Source organism: Phoca vitulina, unplaced genomic scaffold (genome assembly GCF_004348235.1).
Source record: "Phoca vitulina isolate PV1807 unplaced genomic scaffold, GSC_HSeal_1.0 scaffold40, whole genome shotgun sequence".
NCBI classification, from domain to species: Eukaryota; Metazoa; Chordata; class Mammalia; order Carnivora; family Phocidae; genus Phoca; species Phoca vitulina.
This window is the reverse complement of record NW_022589743.1, coordinates 11,878,088-11,900,767: the sequence shown is the minus strand read 5'-3', so window position 1 is coordinate 11,900,767 and position 22,680 is coordinate 11,878,088. Positions and strand designations below refer to the sequence as shown.

Below are 22,680 nucleotides of genomic sequence, written 5' to 3'. Positions count from 1 at the left end.
TAGGCACCCCAGAGACAACTGCTAGAACTGGTGTGGGACACATTGAACAACAAGATACTAGATAAGAAACTAGTCTTTTTCATACAGTTGTCAGAACCATCTTCCCTCAAACATGGTTTTGATTCCATCAATTTCATACTTGAGCTCTCACAGGCTACTGGGAGGCATCAGTCACAACTTCCAATCATGAGATTCAGTGTTCTCCACCAATCAGTCTGCTTTACTAAATTTCCCCATCCTCTACTCCACCTATTATTATCATCATTATTATTTTCTGAATTCCAGCTCTAAAAATAAATGTGATCTGAGTCATACTGTTCCCAAAAATCTTGTTTTAGTGCTTCAATTAAAAGGCTACTGCAACTGTTAGTTTGGAACAGAACATACAAAGATTTGCACAGGGAAAATGCTGCCAAAATTCTGGCTTTTCACCTGCTCTACTGTTGGATGTCAAATTCATGACATTTCGCCCCCAAATTTGGTAGGAGGGCATGATTATCCATTTCATGGTGAAAATGGCAACATCCTTTTATCTTCAACCTCCTCTCTCCATATGCTAGGAAACATATCATGCCTCCCTGTCAACTTTGGATCATAAATCTGAAGGGCTCATGAGGAAAACAGTTGAAAAGCTTTTTTATTTTGAAAGCTTTAAGTGTCACTTAATTTCTAAGTAAAGTTGAACTCTGCTCAGGAGTCCTTTTTCTTGTCCCTGTGTAGCCCCCGATTTTATTCTCACATTCTTCACCTCTCTCTTCCAATTAAGCTACTGGATTTTGGTAGATGGCCTAATTTCCCACTTCAAAGAAAATTAAGTTTATCAGGCCTGAATTCCCTCAGTTTCTACCCTCCCCCTACCCCCGCCCTTTTGTTTTCATCAAGAGAGACCCACCGCATAAGCTACCATTGTGTCAGGAGTAGAGGTCTCCACTTCCTCCTCAAAGCTCACCTGTGCTCTGGGACCTGACTCTCTAGGACTCTGGCTTCTGTCACTCTCATCTTCAATTTCTCTTCTACTTGCTCTTGTCTTTTATCCTACAAACATACTCCGATCTAAACTCGTTATCCTAACATCAAAAATAATAAAAGTGACCCTTTCCCAAATCAGCTTTTCCCTCAGGCCACCACACTATTTCATTTACCACTAAATTGCCCAAGAAACTAAATCTATACATGTTCTTTTGTGTTGTTACTCATTTTCTGTCACCTGATTTTCTGGGGTTTTTTCCGTCTACTCATCCAAAACATTTCTCTCATATATTACCAATTAGTTACGGTTTTCAAAATTCCATGTCTTTTTTTAACCCACGTCTCACTTGACCTCTCCTAGCACTTGACCCTGTGACCACTTACTCTAGAAACCCTCTTCTAGTATCTGTGATAGCCCACTTGTATATCTCTGATCCCTTCTTGATTTTCTTCACTGGCTCCTTCACTTAATAATGCACTAATCATTTTGTGCTAAAACTGCCAGGCAGGGCTCTAAGTATGGTGCATGTATTATACCATTTAATACAAAAACTCCATGAGCCATTTAATGTTACTATTCTTACTTTACCAAGGAACAGATAGACACAAAGAAATTAATTTCCCAAGGCCCACAGCCTGTAAAGTGACAGAGCCACACAAACCTAGAGGCATGACTTCATTGTGTATTTCTACCGTAAGTAATGAGTCTCATCCTTGGTCTCTCATCACACTACATATTTTTCCTGGGCAATACTGTCCAAACCTATAATTTCAACTACTATATATAATATCACTTCACAGATTGCTAATATTATTGCCAAAATGGGATGAGTTCCCACATCTCTTATCTGCAACTCAGAATTCTGCTCAGCTCCAGATCTGTATTTCCAGCTGCATATCAGTTCTCTCCTAAAATATCACACAGGTATCTAGAACATAAAGTATGTCCAAAATGAACTCATTATCTGCCCTCCTCCCACCCCACAAACTGCTGCTGCTTTTTTACAAATGCTTTATCATCTTCTCAGTCACATAAGTCAAAAACCTGGAAATCAGCTTTCCTCTGCCCCCGGAAACTGTCACTTCTGTCTGATCAATTTATACATCCTCTGTATCCCTTTTGAGCTGCCCTCATCTCTGTAACAGACTATATCAACAGCCCCTGAATGATCTCACCTTCCGTACCATCATCACAAATACGTTATAAGTCTGAATCATGTGGCCTCTTGGCTTATTCACCTGGTAGAGTCTAGACTACTTAGCCTGGCTATATAAGCCCCTTCACAGTCGGCCGCCACACTTACTTTGATCACTCCTACCCTCTGCCCTCGCCTCCTGTACATGCTACTGTTCCTAAAACATGGCGTGCCTTTTCAGATGCCCATGTATTTATACCCTCCTCCCCCTGGAATTTCCTCCCCTACACACTATCCTCCACATCCAACCTAAAAGTCACTTTCTCTATGGAGTCTGCCGCATTCTCTCTTAGACCGTCTCTTATTCAAGGACATTCTCCCCTTGCTTTTAGTTTCCCCTTGTGTTATATTTTTAGAAGCAAGAAAAGGCAAGTATTCTCTAGTAAAGTTGGTTCTATGACAAGCATTAAATATACTTTTCGATACTCTTGACAAAGACCGTAAGATCAAGAGGAATCGTCAGAAATAATTCTACATGGGGGTGTGTTTCAGAAATGAGAAGTTTCCCCTCTGGAGTCATATTCCAGAGTTCCTAATAACTCTCTCAGTCTGAGATAAAAACTAACCCTCATTTTTTCAGAAGCACTTGCAGGATCTTTCAGCTTTTGCTTTCTCTCTCAGCCTTCTGCTACTCACATTTGGGCCACTTCACAGCTTGCTAGCACCTTCCCAAAGAGTGGGAGGAACTCCTATCACTGGTGAAACTGAATCAATCCTCTGAGATTTTGTTAATGTTCTGGAATATTTTGGTAACAATAAGCAAAACTGGGGGATTACATGTGAATTCCATTTATCCATATTATTCCTATGTCAAATTACTTCATTTAATTTCTTTAGGAGGCAGGAATGAAGAACTGTAGTATGCATGCATATCACCCATAAAGATACACACACACTGATTTATTCTTTTTAAAAAACCAGAAATGAAGCTAAGCCACAAAGCCTAAAATATAATAAACCCAGGTGCCAAAGCGAAACAAAAATAGAAACAGGACTATCTTTGAACTTACACCCTTGCATTTTGTCCAATCAGCTCAGCTGTTTACTCTCTAAGTTTTAGACAGTTACACTGACTTTCCCTTCTCTTGAAAAATTTAGGTCCCAGGGAGGCAGATTCTTTGAAACCCTAGGGTTATCTGGCAAATCACTATATTCCACATAAAAAAAAAAAAAAATTGTTTTCATCTAAAAAGTACAATGTTTATGTCATTTTATAATTCAATGAAAACAAAGATATAAGCAAGGTAGAGAGAGAGCATGAGAGGGGGGAGGGTCAGAGGGAGAAGCAGACTCCCCGCCAAGCAGGGAGCCCGACGCGGGACTCGATCCCGGGACTCCAGGATCATGACCTGAGCCGAAGGCAGTCGCTCAACCAACTGAGCCACCCAGGCGCCCGGATCACTGTAGTTTTAAGCAGATTTTTGTCCCAAAGATTAAAGGCTTCCATTAAAAAAAAAAAAGAAACTAGTAAGCTCTGCATTTCTTAATATAGTTCCCTTTCAATAATGGAATTTAAGTATATAAATGAATAGGTTAATTAAATAAAAAAGGCATTATCTAATTGTTACTTTAAACAATAATAAGCACTCTGATAATATAAATTACCATTTCAGGTTCCCTTAATGTAGCAGAATTAATATGAGACAATGAGCTAGAAGAGGACAGTTTGGAGAAACAAAAAGGAATTGGTTTTTCCTACCAATAGCTCGGGAGACCGACAGACTTCCATTCACCCTCCAGGCACCAAACCAGACTACACAACCTCCAAGAGCCTCAATTCGCTGCTTTTCATCCTAAACAGCAATGCAATAGAAAGAAGCAAATAATTGGATTCAGGATTTATTTGTCTACCTTAACAGTAAACAACAGATATAATACTCATCAGCTTCCAGGAAAGGTTCTCTTTATTCCTCCTCTGTGAGGTGGGCATGGTTGCTCAGATAACGGCGGTAATCAGAATAAGCAAGTGAATCTTAACTACTAGCTAGAAACCCGCCTCTGGCATGTGCCCTCCCAGAACAGAGCACACTTACCTCCCTGTCTGGTTTGTGTGGCTTCATTAGCTCAACCGCTTGCCCTTTTCTCACAAGCATGACCTGGGAATCCCCAACCCAGGCCACATGGAGCATGTTCCCTCTGATGAAAGTCACCACTCCTGTGGTCCCACATCTTAAACTCTGAAAGTAATTAAATAAAACTAGAGTCAGTAAAAATAAACAGACTTCAAATTCTCATTGAGAAGCAATTTATAGTTAACACAGACTTTTAGTTGGGGTCTAGACTATTAGTAACTCGATTTCACAACAAACAGCAATTCCTATTTCTCTGCATTTTTATGTGCATGGATGTATGTGTACACACATAGAGCCATGTTATCTATGATATGCAAGGCAGGGATGATTATTCATTTCATTTTATGTACAAATAAGAAAACTGTGGCAGGTTATGTGACCTTTCCAAGAGTGGGTAACTCATTAGTACACAAAACAGAACTGAAATTCTTTTTCCTCCCAGTCCAGCATTCAATCCACTACAGCAGTCCTTAAAGATTTCCATGTTCTGGTCTCTGTTTTGTCACTGACCTAGAGTATGGACGAGGGGAAGGTCCTAGCATTACAAAGGATCTGATAGGTACACAACAAATGCTCCCACACTCTTGAGTATTAAGATAGGAGCCAAGAGATAACATATATTCCCTGGCATGCTAAGTTGCTTATACTTAAAAAAAAAAAAAAATCACCTACAGTAATTTTAGGGGCCTCTGCTTTTGGAACACTGCATAAACAACAGCCTGGAGCTTCATGCAGTAGCTCAGTAGCAGTGTACTTCATGCTCCTGATACTACTACATTAAATGACATCTCCATTTGACATGAGTCACCACCAAATAAGCATGACTTTCTGTTACCAAGGACTTGTCCTAAATTAGAACCAATGCGTCAAGGATGGTAAAAGGCCCCTTGTATCCAATGAGAAAAACAACTTCTCATTTTTCCTATATAGGGAAAGTTTGTTATAAATCCTCACCCACCAATAAAATGTCTTCCCACCCAGAATGTTCAAAACCTCAGCCCCCTGGAACACATGACAAAGACACTCGAGTGCACATGCCCTGCAGAGAACAGGAGGCACGGCTGCTTCACAACAGGAATAGCTCCTTTCTTCCCAGCAGTTAGCAGCACATGGGAGCAGAAGAAGGAAAAAAGTAAGTGCTGAGACAAACCTAAATTATTCAAAAGAACTATTGGCAAGACTGAGAGACACTAGGATCACTGGCAAAGCAAATGAGGTGAACATGGTCAGAGAAAAAAGCCATAATTTTGAGGACACAGAGGAAAAAAGGATAGAACAGAAGAAGAAGACAAAGTGATTCTCTTAGTTTCCTGATCTTACAGATCACCTCTAGGGGCCAGGTCTTGGCCTTAGTCAAGATGACGACGGCCAGTAGCTCCAAGGTGGGCAGAGCTGAGCGGTGCCAGCCCTCGAGACTCTGGGACGGTCTGAGGTCAACAACTATCGTTTTCTAGCCCCACCTCTGGAGGCAGACCCTAGTGGTCACTGTTGTTGGATTTGCATACGAAACTAAACCTGGGGTAAAGGTGGGGAAACACAGAACATTTTCCTTGCTTAATACCAAATAGTTCTGAATTACTGTTTCACTGATGCCAAGCACCACTGCTGCTGTGTAGCATAACAATGAAATCAAAGAAATGGATTAAGTGATGTCCCTGCTCTTTCCAAGTCCTTTTCAAAACAGTTAATGTTTAATTCATAGGGCAGGAGTCTTATTTTTTATATGTATAATGATTCTGTAATTACTTTCAAAAATTAAAAATTATCTTGCTATTGGCCCCCAGTTAAAAATGAATATAGAGTACTGTAGTTAATCATATACCAATGCCCAGAATGATAATTAGATTAAAATTTTTACTTTTAGATCTTAATATAGAGCCCCTGTCATTCATTCAGAGTAAAAACCTTAGGTCTGATTAACCTTAAGAAATTAGGACATGAGCTCTGACTTTTCTTCCTGTAAAATCAGTTCAAGAATCATCTAAGGATTCGCTCTCCAAGCAAATTTTCCCTCAAGAGATACACAGTAAAACACTGCCAACCCACTTAGAACCAAACGTATGCGAGTAATCCAGCTTCTGTTTCCTTTTTAGTCCATTGTTTTAATCACTGTATCCAGATTTTGTCAGCAAAAGTCTGCCTAGAGAGATGGTCCTAGTGTGAAGCTGACAGGCACTGGTAAGTAAGAAAGCGAAAACTCACCTGCCAAAACCAGCAATGGACTGGCTTTCTAGAAAATTATAACTTTGGAGTTTCTCTACAGCACATCATATCACCCCACTAAAACCCTTAAGATGGAATTAGAACTACAAGAGAATCCAATATTGTGGGTCAAGAATACAGCTTGAAAGAACTTTAAATAATAATGCCTGCCCCAAAAGAGAAAACCCCAAATAGCCCATGAACCATGGACCAAGTTGAGCTTAGCTAGTGCATTCATGGCTGGAATTTATGAGGAAATGGCGTACCTCCCTGGCTGCTTTCTGCACAAACCGCTCATCAGTGACCCGGAAGGCCCGGCACAGGGCCTCAGCAGGATCCTGGGGGAACATCTCCTGGCGGACTAAATTAACGTGCAGGTGAATGGAGGCATAAATGGCAGCATCCACTCCCCCATGGCCATCAAACACTGCAAAGTAGGCTTGTTCTTCCTGGTCCTGTCGATAGAAAAACAAACAGTTAAGGAAGTGAGGTACAGCATGACTCAAAGGAACCAATCCATTGTACTGATGATGCCCATTCTCCGCCTCCACTGCACTTGTCACCTAGACAATGAGACTAAATGTTTCTCTTTATTGACATGCCTGATCAACTGCTAAAATACCTGCAGCACTGGGGTATCTGTGTTTACACACACAACACTGGAACACATCGTGGCCAATTAGCTCAGGCTGAAGTGCCCTCAGTGAAAGTCGCCGTCTTGTACCATGGAAACCGCCCACATGCAGTTGCATCAAAACTGCTGTTACAAGTTGTGGGAAGGGGGAGGGAAGAGAAAGTATGAGGAGGAATTGAGCAAAAGCTGTTCTGGATTGAGTGTTTTTTTCAAAATGAAAGTATTCTAATAAAATTAGAAACTGAGAACAATAGGAAATAATTGGCCTTCAGCACAAGACCAATTATGTTAGGTTGTTTAAAATACAGAGATAACGAAAGCATACACATACTTCTAAGCTGTAGTATCTTCTTCATAAATCATAGTCACATTGAATACTCACCATAAATAACCGAGTCTCTAAACTGGTTAGCCAAACTTAAAGCAAATCAGATATCCAAATGCCCCGTAACCATTTTGCCTTGTCCCCTAACCAAGATTTAGCTTCACCCTTCCTGGCCCACCCACTGCTTGAAGCACTAAGGCAACTGCCAGAAGAGGATCTGTCTTGACAAAGGAAGCCTAATCACAATATTACATTTAAGCCATTAAGTAGTTTGCTTCTTTATCTTCAACTCCAATGTGTACATCTCAGATCTAGCTTACTTAGGAGATCTGTAGCTCACTGAACTCACTTGAGTCCTGGACTCCCTTTAGGCAACAGTATGTAATCATTTTCATGTGCAAGCTTTGACTTGATCGGTGGGCTCTAGGAGCTCAGATGAGTCTAGGCCCTGTCACTCAAAGGAAATCAAATATACAAAGTAAATCATATAATTTTCTTGTGCTTTTTCTCTCATCTCTTAGGTACGGATTTGGAGGAACTACTAAAACAACAGGTATTATCTGTGTTTTGAAAAAATTATTTTTAGGCACGCCTGGGTGGCTCAGTTGGTTAAGTATTGACTCTTGATTTGGCTCAGGTCATGATCTCAGGGTCTTGGGATCAAACCCCGTCTTGGGCTCTGCACTCAGCACAGTGTCTGCTTGTTCCTCTCCCCCTGCTCCTCTCTGTCTCTCTCTCAAATAAATAAAATCTTTAAAAAAAAAAAAATTCTTTTTTAAAGATTTTATTTATTCATTTGCCAGAGAAAGGAAGAGAGAACACAAGCAGGGGGAAGCGGCAGGCAGAGGGAGAAGCAGGCTCCCCACGGACTGGGGAGCCCAATGTGGGACTCGATACCAGGACCCTGGGATCATGACCCAAGCTGAAGGCAGACGCCCAACCAACTGAGCCACCCAGGCGTCCCAGAAAAAAATTCTTTTTAAAGGGTGTACGAAGTACCAAATATAAATGTCCATAGAGTAAAAACACCCAAATATTATGAAATCAACATCTAATACAGACATTACAACTAGTTAATAATTAATACCATCTATAATGCCATTGAAAATTGACTGATTAAACAGAACTATCTTGAAAAAAAGTCCTGATATGTAGAATTTCTACCTATATTATATACTAAAGCAGTACTCATTTTTAAACAACTCAGTTGGCAGGATAAAGGTAAAATTGGAAAATAGCATATCCAAGCAGTTTTTAAATGATGAGTGTAGCTGATGTGGGATCATCACAAAGAAGGAGGGGACAATAATACCTTTTTGACGCCATGAGAGTATAACTTTAAACAATGTGAGATTGGTGGGGAGATTCTTAAACAATATAGCATCCAAAGAAAGAAGACAGCCAAGTGGATCTCTTAAAAAAATTAGTATACCTTTTTAAATTAAAAAAAAAAAGTTTTCCCTGTTATAAAGATGATATATTGTTTATCTGGACTAATAAAGAAAGAAAAAAATCTATATTATCCCACCATTCACAGATAACCAGTCTTTTTTCTATATATATAAATTTTTTAGATAAAATTAAGATTATACTATACATAAAATTTTATATCCTGCTTTTTGTCATTTATCATATCATTAGCATTTCCTCCATGTCATTAAGTATTACTCAGACATTTGAAATGGATATATACTATACATCTTATGAGCATATTATAGTTACTCCCTATATATGACTTTGATCATTTCTAGCTTATTACTGAAAATGTTATGTAAGACATTTATGTCAAAACATATATGTAAGAATTTCCTGCATTTGTGTCTTTATAATATAAAATTAAAAGTGAAATTACCAGATCAAAGGTGGTAAAAATATACAAGGTTCTAAGTTGTGTTGCCAAATTGCCTTCAAAACTGTTTCTCTAAAGCAAGGTGTTCCTTTCTGAGTTAGGCCTTTGGGCTGATTTTGAAACAAAATGAAAACCAACCAGGTCAACAAACAGCAACAATGCCCTCAGATGGGAGTATAATCTTCAAGTGGGTGTAGTGATAGAAGGATTGTTTGTCACATTAAGGTTAACATTTAAGGTTATATTTGCATGGACATGGTAACATTTGGAAATAAGGATATTCACATATTCTACAGATATTTGGAAACAAAGCTGGTCTATCTTTGTAACATAAGCACCAATTACCAACCTACCATCACTGCTTATCAGACCTTGACAGTTAGCTAAAATTTAAATTTAGCTGCTAAATAAAGGAAATATTGTGCTTTGTATAAATTACTACATTGTAATTTTTAAGTTATGGACTTGAATGAAGAAATGAGGCAAGTAACAGGCAGAGGAAACAAACCTACCTCTGTTGGCACTAACAGAATACAATTAATAGAAAAAGAAGAGGAAGATAACAAGAAAATGGTTATTAAGCTGACAAGGCTCATATGATCCAATTTGTCAGTCACAGAGATTCATGAAATGTAATTCCATCTACTTTCCTATCTCAGAAACCAAGATTTAAAAAAGAGAATCACTGGAAATCAGAAAACTGTCTCTGTCTTAAATTCATCCTTTTATGTTTGTGTTTTATGTTGCTTCAGCAACACAGTAATGTGGGAACTTAATAAACACCATCTAATTGTACTGTAGTTTCCTTTTAAAAAAACAGCTTTATTGAGATATGGCAGTTTTCTTTTATGCTTCTATGTTTATAGAATAGCTCTGGAAGTTTATGCAAAAAATTGATAACTTCCCTTGCCTTCATGGAAGGGAACTGAGCATCTGAGACACAAGGATAAGAGAGATATTTTTGTTTTCCAATCTGAACAATGTGAATGCATTACCTATTCAAATAATATAAAATTGTGGAGTGCCTGGCTGGCTTAGTCGGTAGAGCATGTGACTCCTGATCTCGGGGTTTGAGTTCAAGCCCCATGTTGGGCGTAGAGCTTACTTAAAAATAAATAAACCAAAATAACGTAAGTTTCTTTTCTGTTGTCTAATACAAGCAGATTTATGCCACTCTGCCTTGAGTCCTATTCCAAACCATCAGAGATGCTATTAGAAGTATATTAGAAGTTCTCCTTATAGAAAAATAAGACCATGAAGGTGTTTGTTTTTTAAATCTCATTGACTCTAGAGAAGGGCCCTTTACCTCTAGATTGAAGAGCATATTAAAGTCAGGAATGCAGACATGTTTGTCTTCCATTTTCCTGCGCATGTTTTTGATGGCATGGATTGATGTCTCATAATAAAGCTGGGGTCTCCTGCGGAGAGGGAAGTCTTTCACCCAGCTGCAGCAAATCTCGTGTAGTTTGCTGAAGACAGAACGGGCCAATTTCATTGTTTCGATCTCTGTGAAAGAAACACAGACACCCCCAGTGAAGAGCCTTGTAAAGCTGCTTTACACTTGCCTGCTGGGTAAAGACAGAAGTAGGTCACCTTCATCAAGTTCCTCCTTAATAGAAGAAATTCCTCCTGACGAAAAATGAAATGTTGCTTCTGAAGAGAGAAAATGACAACCAGTCTAGTAGAAAATCATCAGCCAGCAGCTGCCACTATGATATTCTTATGTCATGAGGAGAAAACCTCTGGCCAGAGTTGAATCTACTCTTAGACTAGATTTCTTCCAACCCTCAAAGTTCTCCGACCACTGCTATCGAGTTCAGAACACTGGTTCCCTTTTGGTTGGCTGGAGAGCCACTGTGATTATCATCTGGAGAGCCAAGCTCCCCCTGCTTAGAAGAATGACTGAAGGGGCGCCTGGGTGGCTCAGTCAGTTAAGCATCTGCCTTCAGCTCACCTCATGATCCCAGGGTCCTGGGAACAAGCCCCGCATCGGGCTCCCTGCTATGCAGGCAGCCTGCTTCTCCCTCTCCCACCCCACCCCCACCCCACTTGTGTTCCCTCTCTCTGTCAAATAAATAAATTAAATCTTAAAAAAAAAAATGACTGAAATATGAACAGTAGTTATCCAGCCAACTGGGATATGAAAGGCCTATGAAAACATCATTTATTTATCAACTACAGGAATGAGAGTTTATTGTGATTACCATTTGTCTTTGTCTTTTTTTTCCTGACCTCTTTATCTCCCTCCAGTTCCCTAACTTTTCTCTCCTGTAACTGATCAGAATTTGGAACTAAATTATATTTTTCTTATTCGATGAATTTTTTAATTAAAGTTTTTGGCAATAGCTTAAATAGTTTAGCTAAAAGGTTAACAAATGAGGTAAAAGTTTTTTAAAAGTTTTAAAAGTCTCTAAGGAAAAAAGTACTTAAACTCTGTCTATGGGTGTAACCCTAGATAGAACAAAGGAGATGGCAACCAGAGGATTCTTCACCCTAGACTGTTAAGTCTACTACTTGACCTATCAAGTGGAGTAGATGAGCTGACTTCGGAGGCTGACTTGCATCTCTCGATGGATGGACAGATGTGTAAACCTTTTAGGCAACACTGAATAGTGTTGAAGAGATTATATCTCACATCACCCCAGCTCCAGCTGTCCTCTACTCAAGTTGCGGCTATTAAATAATCAAGGGGAGATTAAGTTTTCTCAAGCCAGTATTTTAGAGATTCCTACATCTCAGGTAAAAAGATTTAGAATTCTTCAAGAATTTTTTTTTTTTTTTTACTTTACTAAATCAGATCTAGCTTGACAGCCTGAGAAAACACGTACCAGAAAGGGCAATGGCTGCACGTGACTCCTCTGATCTAGAACACAGACCCCACAGAGAGTGACTGTGTTCTAGAATGGCCTAGGAACTTTTCTATTCCTTTCCCTGCTGTTGCTTTAATCTGCCACTACATTTACCTGTTTTCTTATTCAAAATCCTTCCAACAATGACTACATTCAGAAAGCTTATCTCAAGGTTTTTGTTGCCTTTTTTCTCATTAACATAGTACAAGTCTGGCAAACCATGGTTTTTGGCTCTGTCCCCCCTGACGTTTTTATATAACAGAAAGTCAAGGGTATATCTGAAAGAGAAAGGAAGTTCAGAGAGCAAATACAACCTGAGGACGTGTGTATAAGAGGGGAACCTGAGGACGTGTGTATAAGAGGGGAAAAATACAAGCCAGTATTTTTATTGTTTTGACAAACTCCAGTCTTTATTTTTTTTAAAGCACCAATTGCCAGAGACTATCTCTTTCAGCCAGCAATTACCTATTTTATCACTCCAACCCATCTGGTCTTTGTAGCAGCATAGGTGTGAGTTTGACTCAATCACAACAGAGGATTGCAAAACAATAAGTAAATTTGGAAACATTGAGGGAGAATGGAGTGGGGGTGAAACAAATAACTGATATTAACTATCAGGTTAGTTCCCAGATTCCCAAATAACAAACCATTATATCATTCTTTGGCTGTGTATATTACTCTTACTATATAGGACCTGCACTGTCCAGTAAGATTTCTTACTAGCTACATGTGGCCATTTAACTTTAAATTAATTAAAATTAAGTAAAATCTAAAATTCTGTTTTTGCGGGCGCCTGGGTGGCTCAGTCGTTAGGCGTCTGCCTTCGGCTCAGGTCATGATCCCAGGGTCCTAGGATCGAGTCCCACATCGGGCTCCCTGCTCCTTGGGAGCCTGCTTCTCCCTCTGCCTCTCTCTCTCTCTGTCTCTCATGAATAAATAAATAAAATCTTTAAAATAAATAAATAAATAAATAAAATTCTGTTTTTGGGTCACATTGGCTGTATTTCAAATGCTCAGTAACTACATACGGCCAGTGGCTACCATACTGGACAACGCAGGTAGAGAACATTTCCATCATTGCGCTGTCTATTGGGCAGCACTGGTTAGACAGATTAAATTGGTTAGGGGAGGCAATACCTGCTTCCTCTAATATTTAGTAAACCAGTAGACCTGTTCCTATCCCCTCCCAGTTGCTTCTTCCCTAATGTTCCCATTACACCATCTACTATAGCTCTTGCCACATTTTGTAATAATAGATAACATTTATTAAGTGTTTGTTACATCCTCTGTCTCTGGAACATTTCACAAACAAGTAAAACCATTTTTAATCACAGGTCCATCTGACTGACACTCATGCTCTACATTTCCCAAATTAAACTGTAGATACAGATGTGTCTTAATTGTACTTGATGAGTCACAGTACAGTACCTAGCAGATAGCAGGGGCTCATTAGATGTTTACTGAATAAATGAATATGCAAACTTATATAAATTAACTACTAAAAAATGTATGCTTTTTTATCATCTATTCTAGAGTCTTCACTGATCGCACCATCTATTTCTACAGTGGTGCCATTATTTTATAATTACTATGACTTTATAACATGTTTTCATATCAGGAGGATTAGCTTTCCTACCTAATATTAATTTTAAAAGATGTCACTTGGTAGTTTGACATGCTTATTTTTCCAGATGAGTTTTCTTAATTATTTTGCCGAGTTTGAGGGGGGAAATCTCTTGCCATTGTGTTTGGGATTGCCTTGAATTTATAGAGTAATTTGCAAAAAAATTGATGTCTTTTTCATATTGAGTCTTACCCAGGAACAAGTTATATTGTTTCATTAATTTAAGTCCTTTTTATGTTGCTCAGTAGGGTTTTAACATAGGATCTGGGATCTCTTTTTTTTTTTTTTTTTAAGTAATCTCTATTCCCAATGTGGAGCTCAAACTCATAACCCAGAGATAGTCACATGCTCTTACAAATGAGCCAGCCAGGTGCCCCAAGATCTTCATACTTCTTAATGAATTTATTCCTAGTTATTTTACTTTATTTCCTATTTTGAGTCAGAACTTTGCTTTAATGTGTTACTTGCCACATAGCAAACATTCCTCTTTATACCAGAGACAGTTCCTTCTCTACTCTCAGACCATGTGCATCTGGGGTAAACCATGTGGTTCAGGTCTAGCTCATTAAACAATCACATTCCTCTGGCTAGACTGATTGTTCAGGAATTGGAAATAATCCAAGCTGGGCTGGTTAGAGTGAATCCTGCAATTTATGTAAGAGCAACTGAGTGAAGTTACTGTTACTTTCCTGTTTGATTTGAGCCTGGGCAGATCTAGCAGTCATCTTGCCACCACATGGAGCCCGAAAATAAAATCAGAATTAAAGAGGGGCACCTGGCTGGCTCACTCGGTAGAGCACGTAACTCTTGATCTCAGACTCGTGGGTTTGAGCCCCATGTTGGATGTGAAGCCTACTTGAAAAAAAAAAAAAATAAGAAAGAAAGAAAGAGAGGGAGAAGAGAGAAAGAGAAAGAAAAAACAGCTGAGATTTGGAGAAATGCCAGGTTGGAATGAATCATCTGAGGCCTTGAATCTAACTGTGTAGCCCGTATGTTGAAGGGTAGCCAATAAATTCTGTTTTGCTAAAGCCAGTTTGAGTTGTGTTAGTGGTCACTAGCGACCAAAAAATTCTTAAGTATGCATTATGCATACATGCTAGATTTTGGTCTGAGCCAAATTTTGTCCTACAAAGTCCAAGATGTACTCATCCAGTTCTACATTATTAAGTATATTTATTAAAATAGGAATGGATAATTGAATTTTATCAAATGCTTCTTTGGGCATCTTTTGAGATTATTCTGGTGTTTTTCTTTTGACCTTAATATATAAATTATCCTAACAGACTTCCTATTATTTTGTTTTGTTTATGGTCTCAGCACAGTGCTAAGCTTATGGTAGGTCCTCAATAAATGAATGAATGAATGAATGAACTGTTGTACTCAATATACAAATATTTTACTTAAGATTTTTTACATTGATTACTAAGACTGATTTCTCGTTTCCTTTTTTAGTTTTATTTCAGGCAAGTTTTCCTATCAGTAAATTTTCCTTCCATATGCAATTGGATAATTCATTTTAAAAAGCATTAGAATTGTCTATCTTTGCTCATTTGGAAATGTTCACCTGTAGAATCGCCTATTTTTTTTTTTTTTTTAAGATTTTATTTATTTATTTGAAGAGAGAAACAGTAAGAGAGGGAACACAAGCAGGGGGAGTGGGAGAGGGAGAAGCAGGCTTCCCACCGAGCAGGGAGGGCAATGCGGGGCTCAATCCCAGGACCCTGGGATCATGACCTGAGCTGAAGGCAGACGCTTAATGACTGAGCCACCCAGGTGCCCCCAGAATCACCTATTCTTTGTCCTTTTTAGAAGATAGCTCCTTGACAATCTTAATCTCTTTCTTTTCAGGTAAACTTTGTTAATTTGTATTTTTCTAGAAAATACCCAGGTTTTCAGACTTATTTACACAAAGTTTTCATAATTCTTTTAACTTCCTCTGTGTTAGTGATAATTTTCCCCTTCTTGTTTTTAATTTTTACATTGGGATATTTCAAATTGATTTTAGGTTGTCTGAACAGGAGTTATATCCGCCAAACTAAATTTGTACCAAGAGATACACAAGGTTGTTTAGCAAACACTCTGGTAGGGATGACATAAACATGAAAAGAACTTCAGGTTAAGGATTTTTTTTTTTAAGTTTTTGGAAACAACTGAGAGTTCCGTGGGGACTTGAGTGTCTTTAAACCAGTGACGGCAGGCCTTATTCAGTATGCTCATTTCCCACTCTGATGTATGGATAAACACAATCTGACCTGAAGAGATTCTCCTCAGTGCAGCTGACACTGAGGGATTTGGGTTAAATAGATTAAGGACTTGCAAAGAGTTAGAATTACAATAGATCATTCTGAATCACAGCCATGGCAAGGAGACACTACTGGGTAATCTCTCTTTTTTTTTTTTTTAAAGATTTTATTTATTTATTTGACAGAGAGAGAGACAGCGAGAGAGGGAACACAAGCAGGGGGAGTGGGAGAGGGAGAAGCAGGCTTCCCGCCGAGCAGGGAGCCCGATGCGGGGCTTGATCCCAGGACCCTGGGATCATGACCTGAGCCGAAGGCAGACGCTTAACGACTGAGCCACCCAGGCGCCCCTGGGTAATCTCTTGAAAAAACAGAAAATCAGAATGACCAATGATACCACCAAAAGAAAAAAAAAAAAAAACCCGTCATTTCACTTTACTATCTTATGGGGGTTTAGTTCCAAAGCAGGCATGCAGGGCTGCACTTTAGTCTGGCTACGTTAAGTATTCTCCTTCTGCAGGGAGTGTAGAACATCAGTATATAAATAATTGCTGCTTGAAATGGAAAAATAAAATAAAAAAAGGGTGTGAAAAAGAGAAAATTGTCCCAAGTAGCAATCCACCCCCTCGCAGCTGTAAATTACTCATTAGTCGTTAATGTCACTGTACTGAGCTGGAGCTGAGTCAGCCACCGCCCAGGCTGCAGTGAAGCAGAATTCCATCTCCCTCATCTTTTCATTACAGGGCTTTCACTTCATGCATCAGTACCAGAGGAAAGACCAATGCTTTGTAGCAGGAATTCCATCCAAGTTGACTCTGGAACAATTTGGTTCCAAGTGAATCAATTACTCTCAGTAAAAACAAGAGGAGGAATTCCTTTCTTGCCAATTTTCTGTCAAAAATGATCTAGAAAGATAAAGTAAGAACAGATATATTTACTTTTATATCTACCTCAAGTTCTCTGGGATCTAGTTATTCTGATTCATTAATATATGCTTTGTTCCTTATGCACCATGTTTAAAGGCAAATGCTTAAAATAGAACAAATAAAGTGAAATATTCAAATTCCTTAACAATTTTGAGCAGTAATTCCTAATTTTTACAACAATTGCTATTTCCTTAGACCCTGTCAAATATGTATAAACCTAATATGTTAATAAATATGACTTCATTAATAAATAAAGCCTCTTAGGGGCACCTGGGAGGCTCAGTCAGTTAAGCATCTGCCTTTGGCTCAGGTCATGATCCCAGGGTCCTGGGATCAAGTCCCACATCGGGCTCCCTGCTCCTCGGGGAGCCTGCTTCTCCCTCTCCCTCTGCCTGCCGCTCCCCTTGCTTGTGCTCTCTCTCAAATAAATAAAATCTTTTAAAATAAATAAATAAATAAAGCCTCTTAATTTGCCTGGAAAAAAGATGTACAGTGATCCATGCAATTAAATCACACATTAAATAGTTGTCATGTATTGGTAGAAATAAAATTTAATATAATTAATGAGAAGTTTTGTTACAACTGATTTCTTGAATTTTTATATGATTTTTTACTTGGATTCTTAAAGGTAAGCTAAATATTTTAAATAGGTCTTGCTCAAACTCTCTCCCCTCACTCACTCATCTTTTCTGTTGTGTCTTCACACTTCTCACTTTACTCTTTCCACTTACCTAGGCATTATTTATTAATATTCTGATATTAGAATGTATTCTGATGATATTCTGTTATGTTAATCTCTTGCTCCAATTGTCATCACATTTTCAAAATATACCTGTATTTTTTTTCCCTCCTTTTATTGACCAGTTTGAAATACATACTCGCATTTTTTTCTCTTGCTACCGCTATAAAATCAACAAGTGGGTAAACATAATTAGATTTCATATTGTGTAGACATTCTCTGTGGGTTACTACACATGAGAAGATTTTAATATTTTTAAACAAATGATGTAGGAAAGGTACTCACCCACAGTCCCTTCTGTGCCATCTGTTTCCTTTGGGAGATAATGTGCAGAAAGGTCACTCTGAAGGACTTCGTCTGCTGTGGCTCTGGCTAAAGCAGCAGCCAAAAAGGAAGGGCAATTACTGAAAGAAAAAAGGACTATTTCAGTAAGAACTAGGAAGTAATACATTTAACATTATTACTAATTATTAACATATCTGTCTCAAAACAAATTATGTCTTTAAACGCTATTCAACACATATTTACTGAGTGCATATTATGTGCTACGGACTCTGCCTTGGCACTGGGTATTCACTGAACAACACAGACATGGCCTCTGACCCAGTAGGGCTTAAAATCTAGTTAGGGAGACAGATGATAAACAAGTAAACATACAGGACACAACTTAAAATCGGGATAAGTTTTATAAAAGAAACAGGATACAGTGATAGAGAATAATAGAGGGGGTACCTACTTAGAATGGTCAGGAATCCATATCGTGAAGGATAAGAAAGATTTGGTTCTGTGGGGGTGGGAAGTTGGGAGAGAATATTCTAGGCAGAGAAAATAGCATGTGTACAGATCCTTTCTGAGAGCTTGGTATGTGTGAGGAACTGAAAAAAGCCTAGCGAAGATGAAGTATGGTGGATAAAGAGTAAAGACGGCAGGGAATAAGGTCAGAAGGACAGGCAACTGCCAGTTAAATGAACCTTTTAGATCATGGAAAGGAATTTGGATCTCAAAGTGCAGTGAAAAGTCACTGAAGGGGGTGTCTGGGTGGCTCAGTCATTAAGCGTCTGCCTTCGGCTCAGGTCATGGTCCCAGGGTCCTGGGATCGAGTCCCACATCGGGCTCCCTGTTCAGTGGGGAGCCTGCTTCTCCCTCTCCCTCAGCTGCTCCCCCTGCTTGTGTTCCCTTTCTAGCTGTGTCTCTCTCTGTCAAATAAATAAATAAAATCTTTAAAAAAAAAAAAAGTCACTGAAGATTGTGAGCAACAGCATGCCATAACCAGACATATTAATTAAAATATGACTTTGACTGCTATGCCAAAGGAAATCAGAAAGGGGCAAGAATGAAGGAGGGTGGCCAATAAGGAGATTGTTGTAATCCGGGTGAGACTGAAAAAAAAGTGAGTATATTCTAAAGAAAGAAAATACAGAACTTGCTGATTATTGGAATATAGAGATAAGAGAAAAGAATTAAGGCTGAGTCCTGGATTTTGGTCTGAGCAACTAGGTGAATGGTGGCATCATTCACCTAGATGGAGAAACCAGGAAAAGAACAGGTTTGTGGAGGCAAAGGGTAAAGAAGAAAACAAGAATTAATTTTAGCATGTTAAGTTGGAAATATCTGTGAAATATCCTAATGAAGGTATCAAATGAAGTGAAAGTTATTAAATAGTGTGGAGCTCAGAGATGTTAGGAAATTTGGAAGTCATGAATGTATGGAGGATATTTAAAACTACTGAAATAGAGTACATCACATAGGAAGAAATTATAAAAAGAGAATTGCCTCTTGTTTTCCAAACCCTTTTAGAATAGGAAAGTTATCTCACGCCTCACCATTGTATGCTGGGGAGTTTTGGGAAGGGTGTAGTTTGCTTCTTTAGTCACCACGCTTTCACATCAAGTGGAATTATATTGAAGGAGCTTTCATCAAGAAATTGTACCCAAGGAATCTCACCTGCACTTGACCTCACTGAGTTCCTAAACCTCCAGCCTGAGCCTGAGGCCATTAAGGGATGGAACTTTGGGATACCTTACGGGGGGTGGGGGGCAAGGGGGTGTATTTTGTATGTGTGAAGGACGTGAATTGTGTGGCCAGAACAGACATGGCAGGGGTGCCTGGGTGGCTCAGGTGGTTAAGCAGCTGCCTTCAGCTCTGGTCATGAGCACAGGGTCCTGGGATTGAGCCCTGCAGCATCGGTCTTCCTGCTCAGTGGGGAGTCTGCTTCTCCCTTCCCCTGCCCTTGTGCTCTCACTTGTTCTCTCTCTCTCTCTCTCAAATAAATAAAATCTTTTAAAAAAATAAAATAAAGGGGCGCTTGGGTGGCTCAGTCGTTGAGCGTCTGCCTTCAGCTCGGGTCATGATCCCAGGGTCCTGGGATCGAGCCCCACATCGGGATCCCTGCTTGTCAGGAAGCCTGCTTCTCCCTCTCCCACTCCCCCCTGCTTGTGTTCCCTCTCTCGCTATGTCTCTCTCTGTCAAATACATAAAAAATAAAATCTTAAAAAAAATAAATATAAAAAATAAAATTAAAATTAAAAAAGGAACAGACATGGCAGACTGTTTTTCTAAAACAGGCCACAACAATATTTCTGATAGCTGGTACAGCTGCTTTGGCAGTTCCTTAAGATGTTGAAGTTATTATATAGCCCAGCAATTCCCCTTACAGGTATATATCCAAGAGAAGTAAAAACATACATCAACACAAAAACATGTGCATGAATGTTCATAGCACCATTATTCATAATAGCCAAAGAAGAGAAACAACCAACTACCCATCAACTAATTATGGATCAATAAAAGCAGTATATTCATATAATGGAATATTCTTCAGCCATAAAAGGAATAAAGTATTGATACATGCTACAATGTAGATAAACCTTGGAAACATTATGGTGATAGAAGCCAGTCACAAAAGACCACATACTCTATGATTCCATTTATATAAAAAGTCCAGAATAAGCAAATCTACAGGAACAGAGTACAGTAGCAATAGCCTAGGGCAGAGGGGTGAGGTGAGTAGGGAGTAACTGCTGATGGGTAGAAGGTTTCTTTTTGGAGTGATGAAAATGTTCTAAATCTTGGATTGTAGTGATGGTTAAACAATTATGAATGTACTAAAACCCCTGAATTGTATACTTTCAATGGGTAACTTTTGGGGCGCCTGGGTGGCTCAGTTGTTAAGCATCTGCCTTCGGCTCAGGTCATGATCCCAGGGTCCTGGGATCGAGCTCCGCATCGGGCTCCCTGCTCTGCGGGAAGCCTGCTTCTCCCTCTCCCACTCCCCCTGCTTGTGTTCCCTCTCTCGCTGTGTCTCTCTCTGTCAAATAAATAAAGAATCTTAAAAATAAATAAATAAATGGGTAACTTTTATGCTATGTGAATTATATCTCAATAAAAATGTTTAAAAAATCATTGACTTTGTTAAGAACCATTGACTAGTGGGGGTGAAAATAAGATTAGAATGGGTAAGTGGGAGGCAAGGAGGTGTGGCAGTAAGTAAAAGGTCATTTGAGGACAGGGACAGCTTGTTCTTATTTTAGAATGGTGTAGAATCTGACTGTATACTAAATAATCTAGTAGAGAAAGATTGATAGATAATGCAGGAGATAGGGGATGACCAAAGGAGTGAAGTTCCTGAGAAAGCAAGAAGAGAAGAGATCCAAAACATATCTGGAAATTGCTGACCTTTGATAGCATGAGGCACATTTCACCAGTTGGAAAAGGAAGGAAGAAAATGGGTACAGATGCAGGTAGGTTTCTAGATTTCTTAGTAGGAAAGTAAGAGAGTTCCCATCTAAAGGTTTGAGTCAACAATAACTTATTGAGGCTTACAGTGTTCCAGGCACAGTTCTGGTGCTCAGGATATAAATGACCATAAAAGACAAAAACTCCGGCCTTTGGAACCCTTCCTCATACACTGTTGGTGAGAATGTAAATTGGTGTAGCCACTACAGAACACAGCATGAAGGTTCCTCAAAAAATTAGAGATATCATACAACCTAGTAATTCCACCTCTGGGTATTTACCCAAAGAAAACCAAAACACTAGTTCAAAAAGATACATGCACCCTTATGTTTGTTGCAGCACTATTTACAACAGCCAACATAAGGAAACAACCTAAATGTCTGTCCACAGATGAACAGATAAAGAAGATGTGGTACATATACAATGGAATATTAGCTATAAAAAAGAATGAAATCCTGCCATTCACAATAACATGGATGAACCTAAGTGAAATAAGTCAAAAAAAGGACCATATGATTTCACTTATATGTGGGATCCAAAAAACAAATGAACAAACAACAGAAATAGACATAAATACGAAGAACAAACTAGTGGTTGCCAGTGGAGAGGGAGGTGGGGAAAATAGGTAAAGGGGATTAAAAGGTACTAACTCCCAGTTATAAAATAAGTTACAGGGATGAGAAGTACAGCATTGGGAATACCATCAATAATACTGTACTAAATTTATATGGTTACTATATGTGGTGAGCTTTTCATAATGTATAATTGTTGACTCACTGTGTGGTTTACCTGAAACTAACACTGTATGTCAACTATACTCTTAAAACAAAAACAAACAAACAAAAAACAAAAATAACCCATCTCTGGAGCTTACATTCTAGAGAATGGCTTCTCAATGAAGTATGGGGTTAGATCAGTAGTTTTCAAACTTTTGCAGACATCAGAATCAATTTGCAAGGCTTGTTAAAACACAAATTGCTGGGCCCCATCCCCAGAGTTTCTGACTTGGTAGGTCTTAAGTACGACTTCAGAATTTTCGTTTCTAACAAGTTCCCAGATGAGGTTCATGCTACTGGTCTAGGTACCACACTTTAAGAACCACTGGATTAGGTTATCAACTGGGTGGTGAGGGTAGAAAATATATGGGGCAGGAGGGATGAAGAGAAAGTAGATACGAAACAGACATATCAGAGAGTAGCACTGTCAGTGCTAAGAGATTGAGACAATTTTTAAATAAAACCAGTCTTTCTGGTTGTACAATTTTCTCCATCTATGTCCATGTCCTGGAATATTTGTTGGTAAAAAGAATTGTCTAGTTCA

At 38.9% G+C, this 22,680-nt stretch overlaps 1 protein-coding gene across 1 annotated transcript in view; it reads right to left on the bottom strand.

The window, feature by feature from the left end:
- PPM1E (protein phosphatase, Mg2+/Mn2+ dependent 1E) overlaps window positions 1-22,680 on the bottom strand; it is a 183,055-nt gene that overhangs the window by 4,732 nt on the left and 155,643 nt on the right. Inside the window, exons 2-6 of the mRNA XM_032428780.1 lie at window positions 17,911-18,029; window positions 10,554-10,753; window positions 6,706-6,894; window positions 4,199-4,342; window positions 3,865-3,958 (exon numbers count right to left, since the gene is read on the bottom strand). Coding sequence (XP_032284671.1) covers window positions 3,865-3,958; window positions 4,199-4,342; window positions 6,706-6,894; window positions 10,554-10,753; window positions 17,911-18,029 — 746 coding nt within the window. The remainder of the gene's footprint in view (window positions 1-3,864; window positions 3,959-4,198; window positions 4,343-6,705; window positions 6,895-10,553; window positions 10,754-17,910; window positions 18,030-22,680) is intronic.